We start from the raw sequence: 12,043 nt of genomic DNA, 5'->3' as shown, positions 1-12,043 counted from the left end.
CCAAAACACAAAATAAATAGACCAATGACAAGGAGTCAAAAGCCTTACGTACGTCCAAAGACAGCAACATTCCTGTCGGGGCCCCTTACTATCCCAATCAGAGTGAATAGCTGAAAATATATTGATAATCCTTCTGGCCTGATCCGATGCCTGGCGGCCAGGCACAAATCCTTTTTGGTCTGGATGTATATATTGGGGGAGGAAGGAGTTCAATTTAAGAACTAGTATCTTTGTCAATATCTTTAGACCTACATTTATCAATAATATTGAGCGGTAATTAGTGCACTCACCGTGATCTTTTCCCGGTTTTGGTAAAACACGTATATATGCCACATTTCCATGTTTGGAATGCGATTACCTCTCCGAATACCATTAAAGTAGGCATATAGGATGAGAAGCTCTTGGTATTTCCTATAGTAGTGACCCGAAAAGCCATCTGGGCCAGGGGTCCTAAAAGGATGTAGGGATTTTATAGCCATTCTAATTTCTGGTTCAGAAAACTCCTTATCCATAAGTTCAGTATGGGTTTGTTTAAGCTGGTGCATTTAAATATCTCTGAAAAATTCATCTGCTCTCTTCAGAATATTGAGTTGATTGATGATGCAGGGCCGAATAAAATTTATAAAATTCCTGTATAATCGGTTAGGATTCGGAGTCTGTTCCCCATTACACAATCGCAGTTTTAGCAGAGCTGGAGTATACGTCCGGGATACTAATTTTCTGTCTAGCAAAGTAGTGGGTTTGTCCCCCATGGTATAGTATTAAAATGTTTCTTTTATATTGGTGTTCAGTGGGTAGAATACTGTTAATTGGGGACCATTGGAAAGTATGCCCCTTTACATTAGTGGTGAGAGGACAGAATACCCCTTTACAGGCAGCTCAAAGATCATTGTGGTTGCTAACCTGAAAGACAGGGGAAGGGGATCCATTGGTTTTGCAAAGTGTCATTGCTGCTGGAACTTTGTAAACTTCCATTGCTGATTACATCTCTAGTGACCTCTTGAGGAGGGTCCAGAAAACTGTGATTCAGAAGGGCTACTCCAATTATATTAATTATGCAATCAAATGGTGCATGATCTTGGAACTTATGGGGATATGTGATGTTGATGCAGTTATTTTTGTTATTCCCTATTTAGTACAAAATGCAACATGGCTTATTTAAGACCACTACCAGCAAAATGTAACTATTTATTTCATTCCTAGCTGGCTGCAGCTGTCCTAGAAGCTGTTGAAAACAACACCTTGAGCATTGAACCTGCAGGGCTGCAGCCTGTAAGATTTGTGAAAGCCTCAGCTGTTGAATGTGGAGGACCAAAGTGAGTCTGAATTTTATTCTTTGGCAAATGATCAGTATTGGAACCTGGGTAAACAATATTTCAGCATCTAGAGTATTGTAACTCTTGTAAAGTCTGCAATAAAAGTGTGTACTGCTTGATGCTATGCTATTCATGCAGTCAGTTCAGACATCAATAGTGATAATGGGTAGAGGTTGATGATGATGCAACCTATGTGTACAAGCAATGAAAGCAGTCCATTTTCTTTACAGTGATCTTTCAGGAGTATAAGTCATAATAACCTAAAATAATTGCGTCTACACCATTGAGGATTCAACTTTTCTTGTAAATTACTATTTGCAAAAGACTCTGGATTTTTACTGCTGCTACCAAAGATTTAAATATTTTTTGTTTGGAAACTCAACTGATGTCTAGTACACATGATCAGAAATATTGGATTAAAAATACTGATTTCAAAGCGATCGTACAATATTCAAATTGTTCATACACAGCTTTCGAGTGACGATCGCAACAGTTCCTGCAAAATGATCCCAAGGGACAAACCCAATTTCTCTCGTACTATACCAGAGTAAATATTTTTGTTTAATCAGTACAGTATTCCTCTGAAAAAAATCTGAAGACCAAGATCGCCCATGCTCTGAAAACGATTTTATAGGCTAACAAACTGATTGCTGTAGTGGATACAAATCCTGCAAAATAAGTGTTGATAAAATAGTGTTAATATGTGTGTTAAGAAGCATAGGATCATGTAAGCGGCAGGTATTGTGCTCTGAGATCTGGTTACCCTATTCACAGAGTCCTAATAAACATTGTGAAAATAGTTCAGGAGTTCAGAAGGTAAAATAAATATGGTCTATCTTCCTTTCACCCTGTCTCATAGTTTGAATGCCATTTATGACTTTTGAATTTCTCTTCATGGTCAATGGTCATACCTTATTTAAAGCGATAACACTACCTGCATAGAAACAGTGAATAAACATATTAAGGGTGAGAATTATCTTAGGATTGTTGAAACCAGTTAGAATTCAGAAAGACCTTTTTAAATCTGAAAAAAAAAAAAATAGTGTAAACTTATCAATAGAAATCACTTAGCCGCACTGTTAAAGCAACCTCCTTCAGGGCCTAATATCTGTGTCCCAGTTAACTTGAAATGTTCTAGGTTAATCGGCTTTCAACTAAAACTTTCCCTAATGTATATATCTGTATGATAGTGGTGGAGACATTTGACTGTAAGATCCTTTGGAATAGAACTGAAAACCTCGGATATCTGTCTAGTGGCTCAATTGATTTATGACCACATGAAGACTTGAGGTAATAAATCTCTTTACAATGAATTTAAACTGACAGTAAAGCGTCAGTATTTCTCTTTCGTTCGTTGACGAACACAACTCCTGATCATCTTAACCATTGGGTTATACTGCCCCCTACAGGAGTAGGACACTAGGCAGAAAAAAGTCTGGCTACGCCTATGGGCAGTCCCAGGGGGTATACTCCCTCTCTCTGCTATAGGTACTCCGTTTTTTTTTTTCTGCCTAGTCAGGAGTAAGGACCTAATTCGGTGATGTTGAACCTTGGCACCCCAGATGTTTTGGAACTACATTTTCCATGATGCTCAACTACACTGCAGAGTGCATGAGCATCATGGGAAATGTAGTTCCAAAGCATCTGGGGTGACCAGGTTCGCCATCACTGACCTAGTTCCTGGCTGGGATCTCTGGTCCTGGAAATTTGTTTTTCCTTTTAGATAGATTCAATTAACTGCCAGACTGGGCGATGAGCTGGATAATCTAGTGGTCACCCAAGTCTGGCCGGTGAGCACGGACAGACCTCAAGAAAGGAAAGACACTGCTCCAGGTGTATAGTGTGTGGTGATTGCCAGGAGATAGGATATCCAGTAGAGTGCTGGCCCCGGCCCGCCTCCGTGGGAACACTTGTAAGAAAAGAATTAGCCGCACATCCAGGGATTCCAATAGGTTTCAAATACCTTTATTTCCAAAAAGTTGCAAGTGATGACACCAAAGACACCAGCATGAAGTCTCGTAGACACATTTCACACATACATCTTGTGCTTAATCATTACCAGTAATCGTTACCTGGATGTGCGGCTAATTCTTTACGGACAGCTCCGCGCTGGGTCAGCCGCGACATAGCACCACCGGATGGGGGCTGGCCTGGGAGTTAAACGCCTCACGAGGTTGCATACGACCGGGTCTCAGCCTGTGTCGCAGCGTTCCTCCTGGCCAACAGCCCCCCATTTCGATGGAGAGAAGGTTCTGTCTGGAGCGTTGCCCATCTGGTTCCTGGTATGGTAAGTAACTCCAAAAAATTATTCCTCCCTCCACTCCTGTACTCGCGCATGAAAAGGCTCTGGTGAACACACTGATTGTATCTGTGCGTGAGACCTTCAAGATAGAGGATGCAGCTGAAGCTGCGACAGAGGCGTCAGTTCCCTTTGGCACTCACAAGCCATCCAGAGCAGCTAAGGTGTTCCCTTTCCCCTCCTATTTTGACAGACTTGTTGCTAAAGAGTGGGAGCAACCAAAACGTCCCCTTGTGATCCCTAAGCGGTTTGCTGTGCAGTATCCCTATGAGGCGTCCCTTCTTAAAAAGTGAACTGTTCCACCGGTGGTGGACTCTCCAGTTTCCAGATTGAGCAAGGCAACCATGATTCTGGTTGAAGAGTCTCCGGCCTTTAGGGACCCGACTGACAGGAAAGCGAAGGCTGTATATACACTGTGGCTGGTTCGGCACTGAGGCCGGTATTCACCATTGTCCTGGTGTCGCAAACTGACTGAGTGGGCTAAGCTTTTATTCCGTGACCTGGAGGGGGAGCAGCTCCCCCCTCCCTTTACTGAGCTGGGGAACGAGTTGGCCCAGGGGCTGCAGTTTATCTGTAATGGTTCTTTGTATGCGGCTCCCTTAGTTGCTAGGCTCTCTGTTTCGGCAGTGGTCCTTTGGTGTATTTTTTGACTCAAATGCTGATCTGCGAACCAGACTTCTAAAAATCCCTTCAATGATCTTCCTTTTCAAGGAGTTCATCTGTTTGGGGCTAGCCTGGATGACATCATTAAGGGTCTCCCAGGAGGGAAGAGTACTTTTCTTCCCCAGGCTAGTAAGGGCAAGGACCCTCATCGTAGACGTGGGCCAGCTCAGCTTATGAGAAGGTTTTTTTTGTCCCTTCGGGGCGACTGACAAGGGATAAAAACCTTTCAGGGCCGCCTCCCTAGTGGATCCAAGTGAACTTGGTCTGGCAAGACGAGAGCGGGCTTCTCCAGAACCGCAGACAGGGCTCCTTCAGCATGAAGGTGCGCCCTCACCCGTATCTGGGGTGGGGGGACATCGCTGGTTTCCGGACCCGTGGATTTTACTGGTACACGACAAGTGGGTCCACGAAGTCCTACCATCTGGGTACAAGATCGAGTTTCGTTCTTGCCCTCCAGAAAGATTCTTTCCTTCCCATTTGCACCTGTCCTGGACCGCCTACAGGATCTTTGGGGCGGTGCAAGACCTGTTTCTTCAAGGGGTGATTGTTCTGGTACCGACATCAGAATGTTTTCAGGGAGTTTTACTCAAACCTGTTTACAGTTCCCAGGAAGGAAGGCAAGGTGCTTTCAATTCTGGACCTTGAGGCGCTGAACTGCTTTGTGCGGGTACAGAAGTTCAGAATGGAGTCTATTTGCACAGTGGTGGCATCCCTGCATCAGGTGGATCGCGGTGCTGGGCTACTTGGACGACCTCCTTCTGCGAGCGGAGTCTCCTACTGCTCTAGTGGAAAACCCGGAGATCACCATACAAACTCTGAGGGAATTTGGCTGGATTCTGAATTTTCAGAAGTCTGCTCTGGTTCCGTCCACAAAGCTGGACTATCTAGGTCTGACTCTGGACTCAGCCTTAGCCAGAGTGCTCCTTCCTCTGGACAAACTCCAGAATCTGCAGGCTACTATTAGTCTCCTGCCGTCTAGCAGGTGGTCATCCCTCCGGACTTTCATGCAGGTGCTGGGCCTGATGGTGTCTACCTTCGAGAGGTGGGTTCAGTTTTCACAGTTCCATGCGAGGTTCCTACAAAGGGAGATTATGGGCAAGAGGGACAAGAATCTGCAGTCTCTGGACAATCCGATCCGGTGGAGCCGGGGAACGAAGGTCCCTGATATGGTGGCTTTGATCTCTGGTGCTTCGGCTGGGTAAATCCTTCCTCCCCTTGTATTGGACAGTGGTCACCACGGATGCCAGCCTGTCCGGGTGGGAAAGCGTCCTCGGCAAAAATTCTGCTTAGGGGGTCTGGGCACTGGTAGAATCCAGACTACAGATCAATGTCCTGGAACTCCGAGCGATCAGACTGAGCTTGGAACATTGGACAGATTGTCTTCAGGGATGTCCAGTGCACATTCAGTTGGACAATGCCATGGCCATGGCCTATGTCAATCAACAGAGGGGGCACAAGTAGTGCCCTGGCTGCTCTGGAGGTAGCCGGCATTCTAAGGTGGGCAGAACATTTTCGTTCCAATTCTCTTTGCCGTGTACATTCCAGGGGTGGAAAACTGGCAGGCAGGTTACCTCAATCGGCAGACATTGGAGCAAGGGGAGTGGTCCCTTCATCCGGAGGGGTTTCCTCAGTTTTGTCTCCGGTGGGGCATCCCCGAGGTGGATCTGTTGGCATCTCAGCTCTACAGAGAAAGGCGCAGAGGTTTTTCCATGGTCACGGGATCTCTGGCGGCTGCCACAGACGTGCTGGTGGCCCTGTGGGTTCAGTATTGTCTGATTTACACCTTCCCTCCTCTCAAGCTTCTGCCAAGACTTCTATGCAGGATCGAGGCAGAAGGGATTCCAGTCATCTTGGTGGCCCGGACTGGCCTTGCTGGGCTTAGTACACTGATCTGGTGCGGCTGGTCACCGACTTTCCTTGGAAGCTTCCTCTCAGGGAGGATCTGCTGCCCCAAGGGTCAATCTTCCATCCTGCTTTACAGTCGCTTGTTTAGACGGCTTGGCTGTTGAACGTCAGGTGCTGAAGGATAGAGATTTGTCTGAGTCGGGGATTCCAACGCTGTTAAAAGCTAGGAAATCTACTTCTAGAAAGATCTACTTTAGTAATGTGGAAAAAGTACATCGCGTGGTGTGAGTCTCTTGGGGTTTTTCCTCCCTCTTTTTCGGTGTTTCGGATCTTGACCTTCCTTCAACGGGGGATTTGAGCAGAAACTGGCCTGAAGTAACATCAAGGGCCAGGTGTCGGCCTTGGCAGTCTTCTTTCAATGACCCTTGGCCACACACTCCTTGGGTGTGTACCTTTTCTTCAGGGAGTTCGGCACTTGGCTCCTCCCAGTGCGATCTCCGTTCCTGCCTTAGGACCTCAATTTGGTGCTCTGTCTTCCAGAAGCCTCCTTTTGAGAATCTTCGGGAGATTCCCCTGCTTACACTGTCCCAGAAGGTGGCCTTTTTGGTGGCTATCACCTCTGTGCGTAGGGTTTCAGAATTGGCGGTGTTATCCTGTCCACCTTACTTGGTGGTTCACAGAGATAAAGTGGTTCTTCGCCCCTGTCCATCGTTCCTTCCAACGGTTGTCGATTTCCATTTGAATGAAGGCATTGTGTTGCTTTCCCTGTGTCCCAGGCCAAAACATCCGAAGGAAATTGCTTTGTATACCTTGGATATGGTCCGGGCAATTAGGGTTTACCTGGCAGCTACAGAGTCTCTTAGGAAGTCAGACTCACGATTTGTGCTCACGGATGGGCCTCGGAAAGGGTGGTCCACTTCCTCTGTGACCATTTCCAGATAGGTAAAACAGACAGTGATTCAGGCCTATTCCATCAAGGGTCAGGTTGCTCCTTTCCCTGTCCAGGCACACTTTGCTTGGGCGCTCAGTGCCTCCTGGGCCTTCTGTCATCAGTCGCAGCTTTGCAAGGCAGCCACCTGGTCGTCGGTGCACACTTTCACAAAGTTCTATAAAGTGGATGTGTTGGCATCTCTGGATGCTTTTTTTGGCCGCAAGGTTTTGCAGGCTGCTGTTTAGAGGACCTGGTCCTCTTTGAGGGTATATTATTTTTTTTCAGGTGGGCTTCAGTTGTTTTGGTTGGGCTCCTGTTTACCTTGTTGGCTATAGTTTAGCCTTTGGAATTTATTTTTCACTGTTCCCATCCCTCATGTTTAACACTGTTTTGGGACGTCCCAATGGTTAAAATGATCAGCTGTGTCCGTCATTGAAACAAAACAAAAGAGAAAATGGGATTTTTGACTTGCTGTAAAATCCGTTTCTCTGAGGTTCATTGACAGACACAGCAGCTCTGGGAAATTGTAATTCTTCTGACACTGCTTGTAAAAAAAAACGGAGCACCTATTGCAGAGAGAGGTAGTATACCCCCTGGCACTGCCCATAGGCATAGCCAGACTTTTTTTCTGCTTAGTATCCTACTCCTGTAGTGGGCAGTATAACCCAATGGTTAGGAAGATCAGGAGCTGTGTCCGTCAATGAACATCAGAGAAATGGATTTTATGGTAAGTCAAAAATCCCATTTTTTACTTACCTGGTCTGTGCAGTGGTTTTGCACAGAGCAGCCCTGATCCTATTTTTCTGGGGTTTCCCACTGGCTTTTCTGGCTCCTCTTTTTGGTGAGTGCCCCCATGAAAAAACTGCTTTCTTTGGAGGCACTCATGCAAATTTTCTCACAAGCCGCCCTGTCTGCGTCTATAGACAAAGTCCAAGCGGCTCGGCCCTGCCCCCTACTCCCTCGTCAAAGCATTTGATTGGCAGCAGGGAGAGCCTAGCAGTGGGGAATAAAAGTAGGAAAAGTGGGGAGTATAGCCGCTGCTTTCATGCACATTGTTGGATCGAGATTGGGCTCAGGTAATTATGGGGTGGGGGAGGGGGCTGGTGGCTGATCCTGCAGCACAGAAGGATTTTTACCTTAAAGCACAGAATGTATTAAGGTAAAACACCTTAAGGCTTTAGAACCACTTTATTTCCTGATTTGATTTGTTGGTTGTTTTGGGCAGTAAGGAATAGCTTAAGGTTAATTTGGACTATATGGGACAATCTGTCTTTACATGATGTAATTTTTCTTTGTGTGCTCCTTCACTCGCCATAGTTGATGTATTGTGTTTTTTTGTATTTACCTAGGAAATGTGCTTTGAGTGGTCAAACCAAGACTTGTAAGCACAGGATTAAGCTTGGAGACTCCAGCAATTATTACTATATTTCTCCATGTTGTAGATTTAGGGTGAGTAAAGATTATTATGTGGTTCTCGTTGGTTATACATGCATGGAACACTTTTTTTCATTAATTTCAATTTTAACTGTGATTATTTTAGATTACCTCTGTATGTAATTTCTTCACATATATTCGGTACATTCATCAAGGACTGGTAAAGCAGCAGGATGGTAAGTGAGAAATCTATTTTAATCAATTTTAGTGATTGTAAACCTGCCACTTGTTGTTTAGCAGTTTTGTAAATTAAGGGCTCTTTCACACACTGAGTCCGTTGGACAGAGTCCGTTTTTCTCAGCGGGGCATCGAGCCGCCGATCCCCCACTGAGCAGCAGGAGGACAGCTGTGTCTCCGCGCTGTGTGCGGAGACACAGCTGACAGTTCCCCATGCATCTCTATGGGGGAAATCTGATGTCAACGGACCGTCAGTCTGTTCTCACCCGATCCGATCCGATCCGCTGGACGGATGGAAAATAGGGTTTCCATCCGTCCAGATTTGACGGATCGGGTCGGATGTCAGCGGACATGTCTCCGCTGACATCCGATGCCCCATAGGAATGCATGGGGGGACCGTTCAGATCCGCCAAAAATCTGAACGGTCCGCCTGTGTGAAAGGGGCCTAATGCCCCACCTCTGAATGTTTAAGGATTCAGGTGAGCTGCATTAATCTGCACAGAATGCTGTGTTGAGGTAGGTAGCAGTGTGTTTTGTATAAAAATGTAGAGGTGAAAAAAGTTAAAGGAAAAGTAGGGCCAAAGCTTTTTGGCCCTACTTCTCCTATGGACCTGTTTTTAACCGACAACAGGCTCAAGTCCGTTTTTGGCTAATGCCACTAAACAGGTCCAGGAGCAGGAACAATCCCAATTTTACAATCAGGATTCACTCAGAATCCTGGACCAGCAGGCTGGCTCAGCCTCTGTCTTAGCCAATCAGCAGAGAGAGTACCAGACAGAGGGGGCTGAGGATAGAATGCATTAATGGTGTGTGAAGGACTCATCAGTATGAACTGCGGTTGGGATTTGCAGTTTCAGGACTCTTAGGAAAATATGTAAGTATCCATTTAAAAATGTTAATGATTCCCAAACTTTAAGCAGCAAATCCATCTATGTATAGAGAAGATAATGTGGCACCACAACATAATGTGGACATTCTGGTTCTTTAAACCCAAGGATAAACTAAAGCCTTAAGGTGGATTTACACAGCTGAGTGTCACATATTATGCAGAGCATACTAGACTAGATCTGTCCAGAAGTATTTATTGGGGAATGTAGAATGCAAAACTGGCATTTAAAGCAGGACTGAAGCCGCAGATACTTCCCCTACAAACATTCCATTGTCCATGAGGTCCTTTGTCGTCTGCATCATTGGCCCTCTTGATTGGCCAACTCAGGGTGACAAAATGCTGGCACACTAGAAGTGAGTCATCCCAACACACCGGTGCTATGCTGGAAATGTAAACTGAGCTCTGCTTGTGCAGCTCAATGCACACTCTGGAGAGGACTGTGAGAATACAGGTAGGTTTATCTTACTGCAGTAGAAGCATTGCATGTCTCTTATGCTATAAATGGCCTACCTAATGATAAGATTTTTAAACTTTACTTCAGCTTTAACTTGAACCGATTCTTACCAATGCCATTCTCAGTTTATGCACAGTGCTAGGTATACAAAGCAGATTATTACAACATGCTCACTTAGCCCCGGTTCACACTTGTGCGTGTGCGGGGTTCGCATGTAATGTCGGAGCGCACTGCTCCGACATTACATGCGATCGGCTGTGCGGTGCGAGTTTAGCCATACAGTTTGTATGGCTAAATTCGCACCGCAGCCGCTCCAAACACGCACAGGGACCCTTTTTTCTAGCTGCATCAGGATCGGATCGCACAGCGGTTCACACTTGTGCGATCCGATCCTGTGCGAACTGCACGATCGCACTGCGATATGCGATCAAACTGGGGGTGTCATTAAGATTTCATTGACACCCCCAGCGTATCGCATATGGCAGTGTGAACTGCCGGGGGTGCGTGTGCGATGTGGGAACAGGCTGCAGATTCGCAGCCTTCCCGCACTCGCATAAATGTGAACCGAGGCTTAATGTCCACTGAATGTTCACTCTTTTTTCTACAGCAACCATCACCTTAGACAAGCTTACTACTTATAAGTAATATTTTCTTTGAGTCTGGAGCTATTCTTATTTGTTTTTTTTTTTTCCTCCAAATCTTAGGTTTATCAGCATGCTATGAGTAACGTGGGTTCTCCCTATATTTTATAGACAATGTGCAAAAATGTATGCTATCACTAAATGCAATAATTCTCTACCTCACGATTTTCCAATATCAATAGATTCCTAGTAGTTGGTACAATCAAAGATTTTTAGTCTCTTTATTCAGTTGTAAAAAATGTATTAGGCGTTTTCTAAAAACAAGTTTCATATTCTTTCCTTTTACACATTGTGTGAATTGACTTTACCCCGTTAAAACAGTCTGTATGTGTTTTTCCTTTTTTTCTTTCTGCACAGTTGACCAGATGTTCTGGGAGGTCATGCAACTGAGAAAAGAGATGTCTCGAGCAAAACTTGGATTTTTCAAAGAAGAAATTTAGAGCACTAATGGATTGTACTCGGACTTAATATCTTCCATGTTAGTTAGATGGGAGAAATTATATAACACAGGGTTTTGTGTCACTGAGATCACACAATAAGTCACTGAGATCACTCAATATCTATCTTCTGTACTCTGCAAACTACACTGTATGAAACTGACCTATCCTGTGTGTGCTACAGACGGTTTATTGCTGAAGATCCTTGCAGGCATTAATATCTGTAAATTATTGGGGAAACATGCAAATTTCAAGAAATAAAGTGTAGTTTGAAATGTAATCAGTGTGACATTTTACTGATATCTAGGTGGTGACTAGGATCTGGGAACAGATATTCTAAAGGTTAATGAAAAGTGACTATCCGCAACACTGCCCATGTTTGTTTCTGTCTTCATGGTCAGAGCACAAAATGACCTTCAACTGGGTTTTCCATGGAATGAAAATGAAATATTTAAACCGATCCCTTAATAATGTAGTGCAGGTACTTTTCAGGTTATTTTCAGCTTGTCATCGAAAGGGAGAAATTGGGGGGTGCATAGCTTACCAACAAATGTAAAGGTAAAGGTTTTTTTTTTCTTCTCATGAAATTTTGAATACATTTAAGCTTTTATGGGTTGTATAGGCCTAGGGAATATTTTGCTTGATGAAGTGGAATCTTCTGCTTTGTATATATAGTTGGCTGAAATTATTTTTCTTATTGAACAGAACAGAAAATCTGGTTTCAGTTATGCATTTACCTGGGACATTAAAACCTTTTTTGTGCTGATTTGCAACCATATATTCTTTGTTCTTCTCATTTTCTTCTTCAGGGCAAAGGATAGACGGACTCACTTAAAAGCCCACGCTGCAACCAATTTCTCTCCTTTTAAAACGACCCCTTTGCTCTAGCCTATGCAGGGTTTGACTACCTGGTTTGACAGGGAGCATGGCATTTTTAATTTAATGGACAAAGTAACT

The 12,043-nt window shown here is 44.6% G+C and overlaps 1 protein-coding gene across 1 annotated transcript in view; it reads left to right on the top strand.

The window, feature by feature from the left end:
- RAB3IP (RAB3A interacting protein) overlaps nt 1-11,366 on the top strand; it is a 134,300-nt gene extending 122,934 nt beyond the window's left edge. The window contains exons 8-11 of the mRNA XM_082255550.1: nt 1,204-1,316; nt 8,404-8,503; nt 8,595-8,664; nt 11,007-11,366. Of these exons, the coding sequence (XP_082111676.1) occupies nt 1,204-1,316; nt 8,404-8,503; nt 8,595-8,664; nt 11,007-11,089 (366 nt within the window). The 3' untranslated portion in view covers nt 11,090-11,366. The remainder of the gene's footprint in view (nt 1-1,203; nt 1,317-8,403; nt 8,504-8,594; nt 8,665-11,006) is intronic.
- Nucleotides 11,367-12,043: the final 677 nt, after the last annotated feature.

The sequence above is a fragment of the Pelophylax lessonae genome (genome assembly GCF_965119305.1).
Source record: "Pelophylax lessonae genome assembly, chromosome: 4".
Taxonomy (NCBI): Eukaryota; Metazoa; Chordata; class Amphibia; order Anura; family Ranidae; genus Pelophylax; species Pelophylax lessonae.
This window is presented reverse-complemented; position numbering and strand designations above follow the sequence as displayed.